The following is a 22,338-nucleotide window of genomic DNA, read 5'->3' as shown; positions in this document are numbered from 1 at the left end:
AATGATTTGCACACCTGATACAACGAATCAAGCCCTTGATTAGTTGTAGAACTTCCCAAGAGAGTGCTCACCTTGTACCTCTGCATCCCTCCTAGGTCAAACCACATTTTTCATAAAATCTATATTCTGGATGCATGTCAGTTTAGTGACCTTGTGGTGGGAACATCTGTCTTCACAATGGAAGGTCTCTGTTTGTTTTTTGTTTTTTCCAATCCTTTTTCCATTTACAATTTTGAGTGCCCAATCACCGTTGCAGACCCATCCCACCACCGTAATGTCCACTGCCGATTCCCGAGAGTCCAGACAAACGAGCGCACTCCTCTGAAGCATATCCAGTCAGCTACCACTCCTTTCAGTCCAAAGGCAGAGCCATATTGTGCATTTCACATACCGCCGCCAAGGGCAGACTGTCAGCACCCAATTTCACAAGAATCAGTTTTCCCCACAGTGAGACTGGAAGAAACATGCTGATTCAGACCCTCCTTCCCTCCTGTGACATTCAGGGCAATTGTGCACCACCCTGTGAGGCCCCTGGTCCCTCCCAACTTGAGGAGTTAATGTACAAAATTACTTGTAAGTTCTCACCACTAGGTGCCGCTACTACACCACTGATACACAGCCCAGGCCAGTTAACACGTCGATTCTTCAGCTTTTTAAATTATGTATTGCTCACAATGAGGGAATGTCACAAATGAAACAAACTCTGCAGCTTCTTGTTGTGGCAACACTTGACCACATTAGGAACGAAACATATGTATTTGGAAAATCACAGTAAATATACTTAGTGCAATTTGAGGAAAAAGCAGCATGAAGTAAAAGTTTTATTTAAATTAGCATAAAAAGCAAAACTCTACACTCACGTGTCATACAAACATCTTTTTTTAACATCCAGAAAAGATAATTTCGTCGAACTGACAACTGGTGATACATCTAAATGCAAGTCTTCCCTAAGCATACAAATGAGCACTTTATAAAAAAATATATCTACATCATAACATAATGAGCATAGTGTTTATAAAAGACCTTTAGAACATCCATGCACTCAAGCCCAGTGCCAAAGATCCCACACCTTTTTTTGTGACCTTAATGAACTCAGTAGTTTTAAGCATAATACAGAGCTCCATAAGTACATACATAGGACATGAGGTGGGGAGTTCCTTTCTGATACCAAAGTGGCAACAATATAAATGTACAGAGGTACCAAAGTCTGCACATTGAGTTGTATAGTTACAGTGAATTGTGGAAGATATTGAAATGCCTGCAGTACAAATTTTACACAAAAAAGTGTGGTCGACTTTTAAAAAATTGTGTTACACACGTATCAGGTGAATGTCAAATATTTGAGAAACCAAAAAAAGAAAGAAACTGCCCATTTCTCAAACATTACTGAATGGAAGACAGGCTGCCAGTACACGCCCAAAATAAGAACTCTGCTTCTCAGTGTTCCCTTTCTTCCCAGACAACCCCGAGAGCTTCAACAGTTTTCCATCAGACAAGGAGAGAGTTAAAGACTCAGAAAAAAGCAGTTTTCCACAGACTACGGTGCCATTTCTTTCCCTCCATCTGCCACCAGGTGGTGCTACATCCCTCTTAACAACCCAATCAAATCGGCAAGTCAGACAGACAGCCTTTATAAAAGCTGGCCTTTATCAGAAATGTGCGGTCCTGCGATAAATAGATTTTACACCAATGCTTTACCTGTTCCAGAGTACCAGGGCTGTTCATAGATTGGATTATGAAAGCAATCGTATTTGCAATGCCTGGACAAAAAAAAAAAAGTACCAATAAAAGTTTAAATTGTTGAACAACGGTAAGGGCGGTGGGAGTGGGTGGTCAGAGCACAGTGAAGTAAAATGGAGGCTCTACTCCTGGGCCCCCTTGCCAGTCATCTTATAGATTTCAGTCGGGCCATCCACGTGAGTGATGGTGGTGGTCAGCTGGATGTCCTCCCCGCTGTTCACACCCAGATCACCTGTGTGACACAAAAACACTTATACAGCGCATAATGTTCACACTAGCAGTGCAAGCACTGCACCTTAATCAGGTGCTCACGTTCAGTCTCTCTCCGAAACATGGGAGAGATGGCACTAAATGATCTGGAGTGTGATTTCACATGATGACCATAACCTTGGGCATTATTATTATATTTTTTAGGGGGGGTGGGGGGGTTAGGTTCTCCGGTCTGTGATTGGTCCTCAGTAGCCTGCTGCTGAGGAGATCCTGAGATCCAGAAACACACCCCTCAAGATCATCAGCATCTTTCCAGGAGGAAGGAAATCCCTCAACCTTCAGATTAAAGTTTTTCATTAAAAACCACCTCTGGAAGCAAGCAAAGTCTACATTAGAAACTCCCTTCTCATGGGCGAAACGAGCAGCTGATTTTCTTTCCACAGTGGGTGTGGGGTGTGGGGAAAATAAACAAAGCAACCATGTACCAAAACCCTCCTGGCTAGAGTAAATCAGGGATCCACCAACAACCTGTAATTAAAACATGCATAATTTTCCAGTAGATTTTATGTTCTATATACATGTATATCCACTTAGCATACTGAAGTGCTGCTTTTATATACTTCAAACTGAAGTGTTGCAAAAAAATGTATACTTGATGACTTGGCATGAGCTCTGTTCACTGCCTAAATCGATGTATACGCACTCGCTCCGAAAAAGAGGGTCTGGCAAATGCAGCTACTTCATCTCACAATCAGGAAACAATACTGCCAGTTCAATCCCCAGTGAGAAGGGATGTGCTACTCCATCACTCCACCAATGGGAGAAGACCGTGTTGAAGTACCAACAGAGGAGGACGACGTTGATGGCGGTCGAGCGTACCGTTGGACTGCTCGTCTCCGTAGCGCTTGTGCGAGGGCGCGTACAGGAACATGATGGCGAAGACGTAGAGGTTCCACATGCCGTAGATCCCGGTGAAGAAGGCGCTGTTCACCTGCACGGTGTAGTCACCCCAGTGCCAGTGGCCCTCGTTCACCTGCCAATCACAGATGCACACGCCCAGTTATTTTGGCACCGTTAAAGCCAGAAGCCAGCCCCGCCCCGCCCGCCCGCCCGCCCCCCCCCCCCCAAATTGGAGTGATTCCTTCTGGCTCACCTGGCTGATGATGAAGAAGATGACCGTCATGGCGGCACAAGCCAGAGTGACCAGCATCAGGAACTTGAACCGGAAGATGAGGCCCTGGCAATGGCATAAACGTACAAACAAACGTAACCAAAATATAAAACAGTTCATCCTACAGATCCAATCTCAAGGCAGACTGCCACTGGGACAATCTGAAGAGAACAGACACATTAAAATGTCATTCTAAAACAAAAGGTTTGCAAGACACCACTTGGAATGAAAGCCAACCCATAAAGTGGGAAGAGCAACAATTTGAGTCTAGTCACAGGAAGAAGCAGTCTTCCACAGCCCCCCGCCCCCCCCCCACCTCATAATGCAGCCGCCTGGCTTTGGACATGGCTGGCAGGCAGGTCCTCTTCCCACTGATGTTGCGAAAGACCTGGAAGACCATGAAGCACAGGAAGAGGAAGTAGAGGCATGCACATATCCCGGCCACAATGATGAAGGCCATCTGCAGGTTCAGTCAAGGAGAACTCGATCGCTCACCCCTAGACCAGGACTGGGCAACCCCAGTCCTGTAGAGCCGGAGGGTCTACTGGATTTCACTGTTACTCTGCACTTAAAGCAGTCAATTGTGCAGTCACTTGTTTTCTTGGGTGTAAATCTGTTGCTGATTTTAAAGCTCCAAACTCCCAGTGGATCTCCAGGCTTTCCATTATTCACTCAGAACCATAAATAGTGAACTCACTAAATCAAAATGCAGTACCCCACAGATCTTTTTTCCTGTGCGTATTGATCCGTGGTTGGCTTAATTAGAAGCGGTAAAGCTGCAGAATTGGTCTGACGGCACCCATGCACCTTTCCAAAAACACTAAATACCGAATAACCGCCAATCCACAGGAGAGCGACGCCCACCAGCCAGGGTAACGCGAGGAGAAGCAGGACCGGAGCCATTCCCGCTCGTGCCCAGACTTGCACACGCCCGCCTGTGCTGCAGCGGTCTCCGCGGCGCAGGTCACATAAACGAGCACAGAGCGGCGAGCGCAGAGAGGCGAGGAGGAACGCCCCGCTTCAGCAGGACGGCGGACGGGGAGGTCTTTCCGCGAGCGGGGGTTTTCACGCAGGACAGGCGAGAGCGAGCTGGAACACATCATTCCACTCCGGCGGCGCGAAGAGGGCATTCCCAGAGGGGCAGAGGGAGACCGGACCAGGGCGGGGGGGGGGCAGAGGAGTGGGGGGGGTGTTACAGAGCCGCCTTGTTCACGCCAACCGCCACTAAAATCGGGCCGCCTCCTCTCGACTCGGTGACAGAACGCGAAGGCGGCCGGGAGCGCGGCTGACCCAATGGCACCCACTCGTCTGGCCCGCGGCCGAGGAGGAATCCTCATAAACGCGTCAAACGCAAAAAAGCAAACGCGTCGCGTTCCACCCGGCCGGCTGGCGGAAGAAAAAGGCCTTCTCTTTTTCACAGGGCCGAAACGCGGGGGCGGAGGGGAGGAGCCGTTTGCGTCGGCGCAGACACGCAGCACTTCGGAAACCAGGCTTTTTGTTGGGGGGGGGGGCTGGCGTGGGGGCGCGCAGTGCTAATTAAACTTGCATTAAATCGGCCCGCCGGTTTTCAGCTGGGATTCGCCGGCTCGTCGTCAGCGGCGCTCCAGCGGATTAATCAAGCGGCAGCGGCGGCGGTGGGAGGGAAGAGGCACGAGCTGCATGCAGATCCGCTACATCACGGCCCCCGGGCTGGCGGGATGTGAGAAAACAAAGGGGGGGGGGGGGGACATGCACGTACTGGCAGAGCCCCCCCACCCCCCTCTCCGAGCAAGCGGGCTCCTTAAAGACAGAGCTCCTTTTACAACTGCTCACATACAGAAACCGATGATCATACTGTGTTCAAAAAACGGAATTCGATCCATCCATCACAACTAAAAAAGGAATTCATTTTATTTTCAGGACTAAATCTTGGAGAGCTCGTGGACCTACACCACTTAATCGGTTTGGTTGAGAGTGGTTCCTGCTAGACTTTACCTGAATGAACCCAATCTGAAACAAACTGAAATGGAGGATCATTCAAGCTGAAATAAAAAGTTGTCTTTGTAGGGCAGAAACAAAACACTGAAAATCTGGGTTTCCATAAAATAAACGCAACCAGTATCTTTTAGCCTCAAAAGAATGCCTCTCTCTGGAGACTGAAGAATAGGGCCAGGTAAAGATCTGAGCCTCAACTATCCGGGTGAAAGGATACAGCAAGTTCTGTCCCAACGTCTGACGCCCAGATACTGTAGAAGGGATTCTTCAGCTGGACCCCTCTGAAAAGGAAAAAAGTTTAATAAAATTACATTCTATAATATAATCTACAGGAATATCTTCCAACTTTGTTATGTTTTAATACTGGTGTAACTTCAAGAACACTACCAGGAAAGATCTTTCAAACCCAAAAAGGCACCACCTGGTTCTGGAATGCCTTCAGTGAAAGAATGCCAAATCAAAAGACGTTATAGGTGAGGTCCAAGGTCCGAGAACGATCTAAGACGGTCTGCGCAAAAAACTCTTTGTAATAGTGAAGTGTGATATTTCGCATGGGAATGTCAGTCTTGTACAACACAGCCGACAATTTAGTGCTGGCTCTACAAACTCTCTAACGGGAAACATACCAACGCAAACAAGCTTTCAAGTTTCTCTGAATAACTGTCTGCTGAACAAAAAAGAAAAAGCAATAGTGAGGTGAGGGATCTTTCAAACAAGCCAAATTTGACAGTGTTATAAGCCAAGCTGCCAGGCTCCTCTGTATGGAGTCTGCTGAGGTTTACACAGTGGGTCTGTCCCATGCTCACAGGGAGACTCCTATTCAGACTCGTTGCGCCAGAGACGGCCAAGCTTCAAAAAAGCAAAGGAAATCAATCTCAGAGAGGTCCGGGCCAGCTACCCCGCCGGCTGCCAGCTTGATTTAAAACCGCCGGATTTGCTGGGTGACATTTTCATCCGCGGATGGGAGTGACATCACTCGCAAAAGGGAGCAGCCCCTTACTTTCATTTAACTGCCCTGCTTGGCTCACACTGCCAAGTGCCATTAATCTGTCTGATCTGTGTCAGAGTTGCCACCTTCTCCCGAATTACCCATAAATCACTGGGGCGGCAGCAAGACAGACTGGCACACAGTGAACTGCCACAATTCGTCCTTTATGCAAAGGAACCTTTACCACCTGCTCTTTTGAATTTTATTTCCTTTTCAAGTGTCATATCAGTTTTTTCCACCTCTGCTACATTGTCGATAGGATTAGAACATATCCACACACAATCATACAACAAATCAATCACATAGGAAATACATGCTCAAATTAATTTCAACCAACACAGATCTATTAGCTTTCATAAGTACATTACTATAAGCGTCTTTGAAAACAGAACAAACTAAAAGTTTTTGGATGCATGACAGAAAGTAGATGGTCACTTATCACTGGTCTTCAGTGGCTAACCACACATTTTCCTCATGCAATTAACAAATAATAAATAACTCCAGACATGGAACGGAGCTCACCTTTCACACATATCGAAGATGAACAGACAGAAGGAGCCGAAGACGATGGGCCCAACCTGCTTCCAGTACACAGCAAAACGGTTCCTTTCCATCTGATCCTGTAGCAAAAGGAGAGAAGAACCAAATCAGGAAAGAAAAAAGAAAAGAGAAACCAAAAGGCGAAGATTTCCAGGGGAAGGTTCAATCATAAAGCTCAAACTGATGACAGATGAATTAAATTACATTACATTACATTATAGGCATTTAGCTGACGCTCTTATCCAGAGCGACTTACAACAGAGTAACGAAACTCAGGATCAAGTCCACTTAAGTCCATTGAACAACATGTAGATAAAAAGCCTTTACTATGATGCATACATTAAGGAGAAACAAGATAGTCTGAACAAATTTTTTTTTTTTTTTTTTTTTAGTTATGGGAGGGGGTTTAGGGAAGAGGAGAGAGGTACACGGAGAAGAGGTGCGTCTTGAGTTTCCGTTTGAAGGTGCTCAGACACTCTGCTGTTCTGACCTCCACTGGAAGATCGTTCCACCATCGTGGGGCCAGAACTGCAAAGAGTCGAGACCTTGTTGCTGCTCGTGTAGGGGGAGGAATCAGCCGCCCTGTAGTAGCCGATCAGAGCGATCTGGCCGGCTTGTAGGGTCTGATCATCTTCTGCAGATAACCAGGAGCTGACCCCTTGACTGCTTGGAAAGCAAGCACCAGTGTCTTAAACCGGATGCGAGCTTGCACTGGTAGCCAGTGGAGGGAGATGAGGAGGGGAGTGACGTGGGAGTCACGAGGGAGGTTGTAAACCAGACGTGCTGCTGCATTCTGGATGAGCTGAAGGGGTCTGGTGGCTGATGCTGGGAGGCCAGCCAGGAGGGAGTTGCAGTAGTCCAGACGTGACAGTATCATGGCCTGGACCAGGAGCTGTGTGGAATAATTGGTGAGGAGTGGTCTTATTCAACATTTGCCCTTAACTTAGACTTCCAACTAAATGCAACAACAGTTCAATTTCTTCCAAACTCAACTCCTTCCTTGAGAACTTGCTATACTGTGTTTGTGAAGGGGAGGGAAAAAAAAAAAACCCAACCACTCGCTTTTACTGGGAAGTCAAAAGTTAAGGACAGATCTGGGTTGAAGGCAGGCCTGTATCACGTACAGCATCGAGTCAGAGATGGGAACACAAACCATCAGGTGTTCTCCGCAGAAGATGATCCAGAAGGAGAGCAGCATGGCGTAGAAGATGCCCTGCCGGATGTCTCCGAACAGCAGCATCCAGGTCCAGTTGAACCCCACGGAGAACCACTCCACAGGGATGTTAATGAAGGTCATGGAGATCCCCAGAGCAAAGATCACCCTGGAGAACACGCACAGAGGAAAGGCAAACGATGAACAGATCTCCACGAATTACAATTAAAGAACTGGGGTCTGCTTTGGGCCTACCTGAGTGAGATCGTAACTAGCCAGACAAAAGGGGGGAGGGGAGGGTGGCAAACTAGGTTCAAATCAAATCCTGAAATATGAATCGCATTCCAGCTCGAGCCAACTGAAAGCTGAAAAGGCCGTGGCACGCAGGAGAAAGAGAGCGAGAGAGATACCACATTGCTTTGGTATGCCAGGAATGTCCCACACTCACAGGGAAGGTGAGGAGGGGGGCTGAAAGGAGTAAGGCTCAAACAGGACAGGCTTCAGGGCTTCCTCAGCTCTTAATCCATAAGCTCCCCACCCCCACCCCCACCCCCACCCCACCCCCAAATCACTCCCAAAAACAGGAACCTCACAGACACAAATCTTGCTGCGCTCGCATGCTGGTTCGGCAAGCAAATTGGTCTCCCGGGAACCATGCGGCGTACATTGCAGACCTATCGTTTCCATGAAAGCATGCAATTCATCCAAAACGCAGCAGGCGATACACACGGTTTATCAAAAAGGAGAGGATTGAGAACTCACTGAGCAATGACACCATATGGCAAAAGCCCAGCTCTTTTGCAGACAGACCCAAAAGTTGATTAACTGTCCATGGAAATTTTCAAGACGCAAGCCAAGGCCAGGAACACAAGGGGGCTATAATTTGAAACACAAACTACGGTCCGTGACGCAGACCGTTTTCAGACAAATTCAGGCTTATCCAAATGCCGATGTCTTTCGAATACCCTGCTTGTGCGGAGCGGAACGCCATTTTGGCCCCGCTCCCACAGTATATTACAGCAGGGAGCACCTGAAACGCAAGCTCGTTTTTCCACGTTTTTCTTTTTTCTCTCCCCCCTCTGCCGAGTTTAGAAAGCTCTCCGATTTCCGTCATGGTGCCTCGGTGGAGCAGCACGACATCAGACAACCGCCGAAGCTTTCACAACATGAAAAAATAATTCCCCCCCCCACCCCACCCCCCCACACGTTCTCCATGAGGACACAACTCTAGGGCCCTCGTGTTTCTAGGGAAACTCCAGCCGTTAGCTGATAGGCAGAAGGAAGGATGAGTGCTTGTGTAAAAAGGCTTATCCACGTGTAACAGGATCAAGTCTGCTCCACCACCTCTAAGGTCTGGCTCTCTCACACACACACACACACACACACACACAACATGAAGTGCTCCACATCACCAGCTTTTATTTTTTTTCATTCATTCACTTTATAGAGAGATTGGGCTTCTGAGCAGCGCAGTCCCACATCACACAGCGATAATGGGAAACGCTAGTGCACGTCATAAGGCCAGCCTAAAAGCACAAAATAACTCCCTGATGCGTCACCGCGCATTGCGAGCATTCAAAACTGAGTTTAGAGCAGCTCTCGACATTCATACAATTCAAATTCAAAGCCGAAGTTCGAGATTGCGAATATGTAGTCTGCTATATTTAGTATTTAATTTCTAAACATCCGAAAGCGCAGATGCCAGTGATAAAAGATGCTGATCGACTAGAAAATGCACCTCGTGCAATGCCGCAAGGAATAAGCGTTGTGTGTCAACATTTCAGTGCACTGGTACTCAGGCACATGACACCACAGAAGGAACGCTAGCAGAGACAGAACGGCAGTTAATGTCACACATTACTGGCAGTTAACCCCCGCCCCCAAAAAAGTCTTACTTCTCCAGCAGGACAGGGGGGCGTGTCATCAGTGTGATGCGTCTCCAGTACCAGACCATGATGATGAGGATGCTGGGCGTGAGGAAGGTCTTCATGGCGAACCACACCTTTGTGAAGCCCCCATTTTGATGGATGCCCTGTGGGGAAAGGGAGCCGCCATTTTATGCTGCTCTTTATGACAGCAACTGTGGGAAATGGCTACAGTCATTAAACTGACTGAAGTATATTCTACACTGATTCATTCCATTAGAATAGCACAAACTCCACATAAATGGCTTGACAAAAATTCCCCAATCAGCCCCATTTGATGTACACATAATAGACATTAATGTCATCATTTGGATTCACCCTAGACTTATTTAATTTAATAAATTCCATTTTTGCAATACAGTATGGTGGGGTGATTCACTAATTCATAACACAATGCTGAACTCTACAATACGTATCCTTATGCACAGTCATCACTGCATAGTAGTCTACACACACTACATTTCTCATCTTATATTACAGGTTATATAAAATGGTGCACTCTGCCCCATTCAACATTGCTTGTTATTTTCCCCATTCGATCAGGGCTGGCTGAATAACCGTGTGAGTCAAGTACCAATGTATCATCGGGCGGGGCCAATCCACAAAGTTCTACAGGCCTTGAGCTAAGAACAAAAAGGGAGTGTGTAGCTGCACGGTGGGAAATGAAGTTTTACTTTTCTACCTAATGAGGTGGGTGTCCTTGGTCCTGACACATGCACATGGTTACACAGCCTCTTTGAGAGGGCATAATAACGATCCTTTAACATGGTGTTGACTCAGTCAGCAGGAGTGCTCCATCTGCAGGAATAAAGACCCTTATAATTGGATCGACTGTGAAGTGTTTTCCTGACTGGATTGCCTGTATTACAAGACAAGGGTGGGTTTCCCCCCGCCCCCCCCCCTTCTCAACCCAATAGAAGGCTCCGATACTTTATCATAAGCATGCTGTTAGGAGAAAGATACGCGCGGTTTCTTTTCTGACGGCTGAAACTCGAAGTGCTAAAAAACGAAACCAAAACGAAGACGTTTTGTGGGGCTCACCACCAGCCTGATGTCCTTGATCTCCCCGATGCCCACGTTGACCCGCTTGCGTTCGCTCACCGGAAGGCGGATGTTGAGGAGGTAGTACTTGTGCGCCACGCTCCCCACCTCCATGAAGGGGAGGACGTCGCACTCGTAGTACCGGCCCTCGTTCTCGACCGTCTGCGGGGCGCACGCGGAGTCGGTCAGAGAGGTCGGGAAGGACGAGTGCGTGTGAAAACGCTGGTCGTCTCGGCACAGTTGCAGTTCTGCTCCACATACCGCACTCTCTTTGCCATGTATACCCTTGCAATTATGTTCCGTGAATGCCCGGTTATATACATTTTTTTTCTTTTAAAATCGCCTTGTGGTGTGGATTCAAATCAGTATTGATAGAGCACTATTTTACACACAACACTATTTTACGTACATTTCTTTCAATGACCATTCTAAGCACAAGCATTACAAATTAGCACGTAATACTATGTTACAGTACACTGGATAATGTGTTGTGGTTTGTAATGTATCCTTGTCATTTTGATTAGCACGCTAACGCGAGCCCGCTAACCTTGGGGGTCGTGAAGTTGCAGCTCAGCTTCCGCTGCTCTATGGAATGCGCCATCTCTGTCCAATCGCTAACGGTGTCGTCTCGGTACGCCAGGCCCACGTCGATGGTGACCACTGCACCGTCCTCTGCACGAAACATCAGGGTCTTAGCAACCAAGACAACAGAAGGGCTACACAGATAAACCTAGCTGTTTTACCGATTTCTCACAGTACTTTGTGTAATACAAAAACATTAAAATCAATATCGAAATGTAACTTTTGTTCAAAAACGAGAGAGAACATGCGCGTGACACGTTGCGACAACATGATTTTGCAACACAACTTCCAGCTTAAAACTTAGAGTATACTTCTCGTATAGGCCCCTACTGAGCACAGAAATGGCTAGCTTTAATGTTCTCCATGGCTAGCTTTAAGTCAATACTACAGAAGTACATGGATCTTGGCATAACCAGCTAAAGCACTAGCCCATCTTATAAATTACCATGATACACCCAATGGTCCAGAATCTAATGCTGACCATCCCAGTGCCAACTATGGCTGTGAATCCTCCATGGTAGCACACAGTAGACTAGTTTTATCTCAGGGAGGCAGTTTTAATCAGGGTGCCCTCCACCCAAATGCACACCAGTGCACTCCTCTGGCTGGTCAGACACCTGCCACCTAATTAATCCAGCTGTGAAACAACTGTAGGCCTCAGGAGCAAATGCTGATGGGCAGCAGAGAGACAAGCAGTAGCAAATCTGTGCGCTACTGGGTAGGGGGCCTGTGCACTAGTCTGCAATCTCCCAGCTGAGAGCAGTGGGGTGAGCTTAAACTTTAAGTGGAGCATCCCAAATTAAGAAGAAAATTGAAAATTAAAAACACATTTTAAGAAGTACAGGGGACCCAGAAATAAAATTAATCCTTGATGACTGACACGCAGCCTTGGCCTTCAGGGAGAATTCCAGCGGGAGCCTGTGTAAACGCTGAAAAGGACACGCTCAGCGCAGCCAATCTACAAGCTGACATTTTGGAGAGAGAGCAGATGACGTGCCCACACACACACACACACATCACCCTCAGCGTTAATATTGGGGGGTGTTAAGCTGCTCGGGCAGGTAACGCATCAATACCTGAGTCTCCATAAAAACACAAGGAATGGTAATTTAAAAATCATGATCAGTTGAGAAGAAAACTGAGGTCTGGTCATGTGACTCTTCCACTCCCCCTTCCCAAAAGTTTCAAGACCGTGTCACCCAGTTATCAGAATGCACCAAAGGAAAGGAAGTGTTCCATCTTCCTCAAACATAATCTTTAAGATAAAGTTTTTTAAAAAACAGGAAAGCACACAGACTTAGATGCAGCAGGGTCTCGCTTGTTCCCCTCACAAAAGGGGCCGAGCAGCCAAAACGCCCTCGCTAGCATTCACAGCTCTAACCCTAAACTCCCTCCATTTCCCTTCAAAGGCACAGAATGATAAAGAGACAGAGTGGGAGTGCTAAAAGCCCCCCCCCCCCAAAAAAAGTCCCATTTCTGGCTCATCCGTCAGCAGCGTCCCACCCCACCCCGCACCGCCCCGGGATGCCATTTGGGGTTGAGGCATGGCCGCTAAACCGCCAGCCCCGGTTTAGATCGGATTGCACAGACACGCCACCGCACTTCACATTTCTAAAGGAACTCTTGTGCTGTTATGAAACAAGCCAGAGAGAGAGAGAGAGAGAGAGAGAGAGAGAGAGAGAGAGAGGGAAAAAAAAAAAATCTGTGGTCAGAACAAGGATTTGGGGAATGGGAGGGGGGTGGGGGGGTGGGTTCTCTCCACTATCTCTCCCCCCCAAGCCCCACTCCCCTCTGCCAAGAGTCTGAATGTCAGCTTACTGCACACAAGCATTCCGGCGGAGCGCAGCGCCCATCGCCACGGCGACTAAGCCATTTCAACAGCTGTGTTATTGCTGGACCTCCGCCAGGGCTGGTTGTTGCCGGGGTATTCATTTCAGGGAGCCCGGCTTTATTGCGCCGAGAGGGGATTGGAGGCTCTGTTTACAGTTATGTTGCCTCTTTCATCAATTAATTCAATCCTCTGTCGGGCTGAACTCATGCAGTGTTGAAAAAATAAAGAGTATCTACTTATTTTCTCCTCATTAGCTTCAATTGAAAAACCTGGTCACAAGGACCATATAAAATTGCAGCATTCTTTATAGGAGGACGGTCACACGCGGTCAGAGGAAACCGGTTTAGAGACGCAAATTAACATGACCACAAACCCCACGCAGCATCCCTGGTGCACCGTGAAAATATTTGCAACATAACTAGCTTTCCCCTTCGCTCCCATTAAGAGAGACCGCGCTCTGTCGACTGCGAGGCCTTCATTACAGACTGGCATGGAGGCCAGAGGGCCACGCCGGAGCTTTTTTTGGCAGCGGATCTGAGGAGGCTGCCCCAGCTGCTGAGAGCAGGCTGGTACATAGCAGCAGCTGGACAGGTATGAGCATGGGGGGGGGGGCACCATTCGGCAGCCCTGCTGACCGTGTCTACAGCAAACACACAGCAGGGCAGCTCCTCAAGCACCAGGAATCAAAGCGCTTCTCACCAGCAGCAAAACGTTTTTTACTTCCACAGTGGAAGTAATTAAGCAGTAATAAGAGAACTGTAATATTCATATGATATGATCAAGCGGAGGGCTGCATGTGGGGGGGAACTAGGTAATGCACATTTTTCTTTATGCTTATCCATAATTAAGATGTCAGACATTATTTTTGAATGCAGCATTCACTAGTTTACCAAAAGGATAGAACCGTAATATCGTAAACCGTAGACATACTTATAATACCATTCATTTCTTTGCTCAGGAGAACCATCGCAAAGTCACGCCCAGATTCATCCAGTCTTCTGATTACAGGCCAGTTTCCACAAAACCTACTTCATGCCGCCCTCATGAATCCTGAATCATCCAGCATTAAACCGTTTACGTTTGTTACTGTCACCAAACGGTCCATCATTACCCAGCATGCTCCTCTTTGGGGCTCCTTTGGCCACAGGAGCCCGTCCTCCAGCGGCTTTCCCATAGAGCCTTGCGGCAGCGGCGGTGGCGTCGCCCCCTTCATTAAGAGCCGATGTTATCCCTTAATCCCCCCATTGAAAGGCAGCTCTGTGCTACAGCCAATCCCCCCACCCTCTGAATGTCCTCTGAACGAAAATGGCCAAAATATTCACTGTGCTATGGGTGTAACAATCCCACAATCTTGTTTAGACAAGGAAAAGGCGGATTACGGCAGACAGCACAGCACAGGAACTTCCTTTGAGGAGTGGCTGAAAAATCTCTCTCCGCTTCCCCCCCACCCTGCCCTCCTCCTCCTCCTCGCTCTCCCTTGGTCTCTCGGTCTGCCATCACATCCTCTCGAATGGCAGTTAGTGATCACATACAATTCACTTTAATGGAAGCAACACTTTCCAAGCTATTTCTGGTCTGGCATTCGCTATAATATTCACCACAAGGGCAAACCATCCCATCAGTGGAGAGCGTTGCATTAATTATATCAATCAACTGAACATGTAAAAGGCATTCCCATGCCAGCATACTTAATGTTTCTGAGGCCGTTTATAGAAATGGGACTAGAGAAGGAAAGACTGTGAAATAGAACATCTAATGAAGACACGGGTTAAAATGTGCACGAGCTTCTGCAGGAGTGCGTTTCTGGTCATCAAGCGCCAATTTAAAAAAACAAAACACTACAGCTCAATTTGGTTACACCCTCGCCTAGTTTAAAAACAAGCCTTTATTTGGCAAGTCGGGGGCCCCCAGGACTACTGCGGGGAAAACGGTGCATCCATCATTGTTAAGCTCGTGCCATGTGCGAGACAGTCGCTTCGCTGCGGGAGCGGGGGCGGAATTCCTCTGGGTGTTCATGCGTTCAGTCCACGCCGCGAGCCGTAGCGTCAGCAGGGCTTCCCGCAAGGCACACGAGGCCTGCATTTTTTTTGCTGTGTGGCTATGACCCAAGTCCAAGACTGTGACAGCAACAGAGACCTAATACAAGGGGCAGGACTCAAGCACACACCTTTTTTTATATGATTGCAGTGGGGAAAACTCACAGTCTAACAGAGGAGAGCAGCAGCATAAGGTGACCAGACGGCCGTCGCTCACCGATTTGGTTGACGAGTTTGAAAGCGATGTCGAACTGCAGGATGACCAGCATGAACTGAAACCAGGGGCTCATCTCCTTGTTGGGCAGGGGGATGTGGACGGCGAACACGATGTCGTTGGCCTCGATCATCCGCACCATGGCCTCGTCGAAGTCGCGGATCTTGTTGCACTGGTTCGGGCCCCAGGGCATGAACCACTTGGACCGCTGCTGGCTCTTGCGAACATCGACGCACTTGGTGGCCATGTAGTGGACAGCGGTGGTAGGGCTCGGAGCTGAAGGGATGGAGGGGGGTGTTGGAAAAAAAACACAGGGATTAACGGCAGGGTCAGTCATATCGAGGTGTCACCACACACTCCTCTCCCTCCCTGAATCCAGAAATTTCCTTCTCAAACAAACATGGAGGACAGGTCTGTGATGCCACACCGGCGGAGAGCAGCTTTGTCCCACAACACGCCGGAGCATAAACACTGCCGGAGGGCAAGAGTGGAACTGGAGCAGATACGCCGTGATTGGCTGGTGGAACACTGGCCGCATTCCTGAGCAGAAAGGTTTACGCTGCCGACGACCAAAAAAAAAAAAAAAAAAAAAGACGGCCTTTTGATCCACCCAGTTTTCTCAAGCCTGCTGCTAGCCTGAGTTTTAAGACCACCCTTACAGTCACGCTCCACCAGTCCACCTGCTTCCCACAGAACACACCAGCACACAATTTTTGTCCGAATTTGACATTGTTCATCAAGCTGAGCCTCTTCCTCAGAGACTGCTATACCTGTAACCAGGTAGGCGTGGTTTTGGGTTTCACCTGGCTTTTTTTCCCCAAAGGTCTACCCTGACAGCTGAGAAAAATCTCTAATGTTTGCCCTGTAATTACCTTTCCAAAGACAGAGTGCAGTAAACTGACATGTGCCAACTTACACATTGTGTTGTGGATTTGTTTTGAAGAGAACAATGTTCCCTGCAAGTTGCAACACCCAAATCACACACCTTACGATTCCATTTCGCTAATACACATCTGTTAAATAGACAAAGAACACATCTCTTCATTAGCATGAACAACTGAAACAAAGTAAGACCCAGACATTCCAGCCAGCACAGGCAAGCCTCCATTAGCGCATGGGTGCTTTGAAGAAAAGGAGCACTGAGGAAGGGAAATTCATAACAGAAATCACAGCACAAACTTCCACCACGGGCACTACGGTAACAAGCACCTGGCAGGGAACGGGCTCGTTCACGTCTCTCAAGACGAGACAAGCTCCCATTTCCCGAAGCAGTGCGAGGAAGAAGAACAAAAAAAAAGATCAAATGCATTCGCTCCGTGGCACAAGATCTAAGCAACGACATTAGAGAGCACCAGAACCTCTGAAGTTAACTTCCTGGAGGGGGGAGCGGGCGCTCGTTGTGTTGTCAGCTAATGGAACTATTTCTGCGTCACTCGGGACACCTGAAGACCATAAACGACCGGGAACAAAAAAAAAAGGCAATGACAACCAGGCCCTGGCCCTGGGCTTCGACGGACAGATCGCAGCTCTGCTTTCATGTCTCGTCAGATGGCAAAGGCTGGAAATATAAGAATAGGGGATCGCAGAGGCATGTTCGCACTAGACCACGGGGGAATTATTTTGAGCGCGCAGCTGGGGAACCATGTTCAGAGCAATATCGTAATGCACAGAAATTCCTGCAGCACAACGGTCTAATTGAATTACAAAATGAGATCATGGGAAACAGGGTCACTAAAGAACACGGCAAACATAAAACACTCAGGTAAATTCCTTCTGCCTTTTAATTTACCAGCGACTTGTTATTTAAAGTCCTACTGGACAAATTCAAGAGAGTAGCAGCACAATCACCAAATACAAAAAAACGCCTTCCCCTCAAAACCAACCAGTAAACAAAAAAAAACAAGATCTAACCAACATCCCAGATTTCTGGACCACACTCTTGACAGATGGTTCCCATTAGCTGTTGGAGTCACATCTAATTATTTACAGATCGGGACACTTAAAACAGCAGAGGGCCTCCATTTTGTATCCACCCCAGCATGTATATACACTGCAGACATCAAGTCCTCGACACCTCACAGAAGGACTTAACCTTTTAAAGAGCAGGTTCGCCACTCCGTCTCACCTTGCAGAAATACACATTTGCGGGTGGAGGAGTCAACTTTCTTCCACGGTGCAAAAGAACATGCCCTCTAAGTTCCAGCCAAAACAATGTCAAAAAAAAAAATTAATAAATAACAAGGAATGTGGAATTTACCAAACCGGAACCTGCTGCGGTCGAATTAGCCGCTGACCCAGGAATGCCAGAGCACAATGTATCCACAACGACAGCGGCCCTCAGCCTCAGTGACCTCACGCAGCGTCGAAGTCGCCCGATAGCAGGGACAGCAGTGCGCCTTTCTACTCAATTACCCAGGCTGCCACCGGCCACCGAGCAAACACAATGGCATTCGGCTTCATTAAATCAAACGCAGGCGGGGACGACCTGACCAGGCTAATTTATCACCGGGGATCCAGACTCTGCCGCGTCCACCGAGGCAACTGGGAGCACTCCCAACTCTCCCGGAGAAGAACATCTCGCGAAGTGTACCGTGTGAAGAGCAGGAACAAAATGTCAAACGTCCCCTTCTATCTATCTAACTCTGGGTCTGTGTGAGGACACTTCTAACGGTCCTAAAACGACGCAGAGTAACCTGGTCTGAACAGAGCAAAAACGTGAATCAAAACTTATCAAGTATCAAGCTCAACAAAACCACAGAACCTACCAAAAACAGGAAGACACAATAGAAAAATAACTGATTTCAGGTTAGCGAGTCATAGGACGCCACAAGGGGAAAATCTTGCCAATTACAGTCCACAGACAGGAAGGAGCCTGTGGCCTCGAGCTACTCAGCCCCCGTCTTGGAGCACTGCAATCCCGCAGCTTTTCCACCTTTGTTTCAACCGCTGACCGGCCAAGAACCCCAAAGGATACGTCAACTGGTTCAGTCTTAACCATTTGCGCTCCAGCAGGGAGGTTACACTCATCTCACTGAATGTAGGCCTAAAGCCTACTGGCACCAAGGCCTTCCAAGAGGAGGGACCAGCAGCACTTAGATGATTAAGCACCATGCCCCAAGAATGAACACACACCCCCACACACACAGACACACATACATACATACACACACACACAAGAATCGGGAAATTCTGCTGCAGCCCCAGAGACAACAGGAAATAAAATATAGACAGGAAAAAATTCAAGTAGATGAGTAGAAAGGAGAATTATTCAGGAAGACCAAGGATGTGTATCAGGCACAAGTATTGTACAGCACAAGCAGGCAAGCGGTTCGGGAAAACTGAACAGTGAAGATCAGCCCAGGGGAGAACACAGGGAAGAGGAGCCCTGCTCAGTATATCTGGGAGGGTTTCACTTTTTTTTTTTTTTTTTTTTTTTAACAATTCAATGCCTTCAAATTCCTTTCCAGTGAGATAATGGATAACTTAAGTGCTAACCAGGGCTTTTATTAATCAATTGGCCTTTACAACTAATACCACAAATGTTCCAAGACAAAAGGATATGAGAACCTGAATTTTAAGAATTTCCCTGCTTTTCCCCACTGACACATTTATCCACACATCCAAGTTACTTAATGAAGCAGATTTAAGTCTTACATGCATATTAAATATTTCAGGATAATGCAACAACGTCCTATGGTGGCAGGACTTGTTTTGAAAGGTGAGCAGTGAGCAGTAACTTAACACAAACTTAATACAACTTTAATTTTCAAGAATAAAAAAAAAAACTATATTCATTACATCGCATTCCAAATGGATAGGCTACCATGTAAAAATTTCAGACATATTTGTAATATAATAAGCATAATACATGATATTGTTAATTTAATAATGCATGCATTTATTCATTTACAGCTTCGTTCCAATTGCATCTCCCAAAACGCACACCCATCTTATAACAAAATTTCCTTCATCGGTTTCCACCGGTTTACCAGTTAACAAGCAAATCGCAAATTCAATAACCATGGTGCACTACAGCGTACACAAATGACTGGAGGTAATCGTAAGGGGTGTTTCACGTATTGGCTTCTGATGGATGACATTAAATATCGATATCGAGTTGACAGTGATATACCACACACGAATAAAACGTCTGCGATGTTTAAAACATTGCACTTATTGATACAAGATCAAGTTCTTATCCAAATGAAATGGAGTCTCCTCCGTCCAGTTCAAGGTTACAAAAGTTTTTTTATTTTATTTTTTATTATTGCGTAAGGATCACTATCTTTTCTGTAGAACCACTGTTCGTGTATGGTGTTGTTTGAGACAGCAAAGGAAGAAAAGGACTTCAGTTTCTGCGGTGGGAAAAATCCACGAATTGCTCTCACTCCACCCCACCGATAATGCTAGCAACGAAACGGGGACAACTCAAATGTGGCCGGGGGAAATGACGAGAAAATAACATGATCCAGAACGCTCCTTCAAAAGCCACAGTGTTAGCTAGGGCACACACTACACAAACTTAAACCCATGCTACAACTTTTAACTGAATCAGCCACCGTGCTCGAGATGTCTTTCCTTAACAATCGACATTTAACTGCTGAAACTAGGCCAAAACTTTTCAATCTTTAAAAAGGCTTTACAAAGAACTAAACACTCTCGCAGTCGCACGCAGCTCAAGGTCTCGATTCACAATAGAGTACCAATTAGATCGCAGGAGCGAGTCGATGGTACTGTAACAAACAGCTAACAAAGGATCCAACACGGGAGAACATTAAAATGAATAAAGCTCAACTTACCAATCAAGCCTCCAACAAGGAAGGAAAACACTTGGAATAAGAGCAGAATAACTCCGACAATCACCAACTTCTTCGTGCTCATATTTTCAATAATTGCTCCGGCCATTTTTAAAGTTTATTGAAGCCTTGTAATTAAAAGAAACTAAGGTGACTCCGACAGACGTGTGCCCACATCCAGCCACGCCAGAGCCTGAGATTGAAGAGTAGCTGGCTCTCTACTGCCTTCAAGCTTTTTAAAGGAGAACTATAGGGGGAAAGGAATAATCACATGACCGCCCTGAAAGCGGCAGGCGCCCGCTGAGCTCTGAACAGTGGAGTATACGTATCCACGGGTAGATTGCTTGTCTATATAGTTGTCCGGGACGTTTTTTTCAACCTCCAAATCGCTTTTCTTCCAGATTCGAATTATTTTGATTTTGCGGTCACAAATGAGATTTTATGTAAATTATCCCTTTTGTGCGACAATATTTTTTTACTTCCACCAACGCAGATAACACATTCCTGCACAGATACATGTTTGTTTAACATCTGCATGCGCCAATTTGCCAAATCATATACCGTTAATTATAAGCCAACAGAGGAATATTGCCAGTGATTGTCGATGGGCGATTGTGCGTGACCTTACAATGACTATATTGCAGTATTTGCGTGTTAATTTGGCCTGTAAACTGACCATTTTGAATTAATCTCACACCAAAGACGTTAGGAGAGTATAGCAGTTGAAGCACCCCTATTAATCCCTGTTTACCTGAATCCCAGACAGGGTTCTGGGAAACGGATAAACGGGCAATTTCCCAGGACGGGAAGTGAATTAGCATGACAAATGCCAATCAGGTCCTCTGTTCTGGATAGTTTGCATTCTTCCTCTAGAAGGAAGAGCCACGCCAGAGCCACATAATAATATGTGCCGACCATTTAACAGAGGCCCTCTTCTTGTGTCAGTGGACGCTCATACCTAGAGCCTACAATGCTACCTGATGGCACCTGCCTGATCTCTGCATTCTCAATAAAAAAATAAAATGCAGCACAACTCCCAGCATATAGCACAACTGCCCAAATTATTTATGTTATGTATTATTATTTTTAAACAGTGGCAAGTTTAATATTTCAGATAGCATGTAGTCTTTGTTTATTACATTTGTGAAGTTAAATATTTCACATTTTTGGTTGTGAATATATTTGTTGATATTGTTATTGGTTAAATATGTCTATAACACATAAATATGCTTCTAGCAGTATTTTTATATCAGTATTCATTTTATGAAATGTAATACTATACTAATTTTCACACCAATTTTATAACTCATGGTATGTCCTCTTCTCATTTTGTGTTGGTGTTTCAAATCCTGAATGATATTTCACAATATTGTGGGAAAGGTGTTTCAAATCCACTTTTATTTTGATGATTCTGATCACCTAAGTACAACAGGTTTGTTGCTACCATGTCTTTAAATATCTTCCATTATGCCTGTTTTGCTTTGTTGGGAGTCATAATAATTGTAAATCACCTAATGAATTTTTTTGAGATGTATTTTCAAAGTGTATAGATGCTAACAATAATCACTGTTGTGGGCAAATTCATAGCTCTCCCCAAAATTACTAGGCTATTTGATTTTGGGTCACCTGAAAATAATAAAGAACCTCCTCACATCCTATCACATCTTAAAGCATTTCCATCAAACAATTAAGTTCAAGGGTTCTTTTCAATAATGTATGAGTTGCCCTGTAATACGTGTATGGGTTCTGTGGTATAATTAATGAATGGTGTAATGGTTTTGTATGCACTGTGTTTTAAGTAGCTCTGGTGGATGAAAGCCTCCACTCAATAAAAACTATAAAAAATGTAAATGTATGGATCAACTGCAGTGGTCCTTAGCCCTTTGGACTGCCTGTCTGAACCAGACAATTTGGGATGCAATGTCATAAATAAATAAGCACTGTCCTATAAAAATGCCTAAATGGTCTTTATATGTATGCATTGTCCATGTATGTAGGCTATTTTTCTGCACAACACATTTTGGGGGTGCGCCATTATGTGGATTGGGCTGCATGATGGGAAACACAGCACATACAAAATTCTCAGTGTGAAATCAACTCTGATGGAGTACTTTTTAAGACTGGACTTACGTGAACT

General features: G+C 46.3%; 1 protein-coding gene across 1 annotated transcript; it reads right to left on the bottom strand.

Annotated features, from left to right (window-relative positions):
- Positions 1-803: 803 nt before the first annotated feature.
- wls (Wnt ligand secretion mediator) lies at positions 804-20,429 on the bottom strand. The gene is made up of 12 exons (XM_064341814.1): positions 20,205-20,429; positions 15,409-15,681; positions 11,290-11,414; positions 10,743-10,904; positions 9,672-9,808; positions 7,777-7,945; positions 6,606-6,703; positions 5,313-5,376; positions 3,438-3,581; positions 3,104-3,187; positions 2,830-2,983; positions 804-1,972 (listed from the first exon to the last, which is right to left on the bottom strand). Exons 1-12 carry the CDS (start codon positions 20,308-20,310, stop codon positions 1,863-1,865), a joined length of 1,626 nt encoding a protein of 541 aa, XP_064197884.1. The 5' UTR covers positions 20,311-20,429; the 3' UTR covers positions 804-1,862.
- Between the last annotated feature and the right edge of the window lie 1,909 nt (positions 20,430-22,338).

This window comes from Anguilla rostrata, chromosome 6 (assembly GCF_018555375.3).
Source record: "Anguilla rostrata isolate EN2019 chromosome 6, ASM1855537v3, whole genome shotgun sequence".
In the NCBI taxonomy this organism is placed as follows: Eukaryota; Metazoa; Chordata; class Actinopteri; order Anguilliformes; family Anguillidae; genus Anguilla; species Anguilla rostrata.
Note: the sequence above shows the minus strand (reverse complement) of the source record. Positions and strands in the feature narration are given on the sequence as shown.

What these genes read in the sequence shown, in the direction of transcription:
- wls (XM_064341814.1), bottom strand. Translation starts at nt 20,310, where the DNA reads ATGGCCGGAGCAATTATTGAAAATATGAGCACGAAGAAGTTGGTGATT. An exon ending in CCCCCTGTCCTGCTGGAGAA is followed by an intron (nt 7,946 to 9,671) that starts GTAAGACTTTTT and finishes CGTGTTCTCCAG; the next exon opens with GGTGATCTTTGCTCTGGGGA. An exon ending in TCTGCGGAGAACACCTGATG is followed by an intron (nt 6,704 to 7,776) that starts GTTTGTGTTCCC and finishes CTTTTGCTACAG; the next exon opens with GATCAGATGGAAAGGAACCG.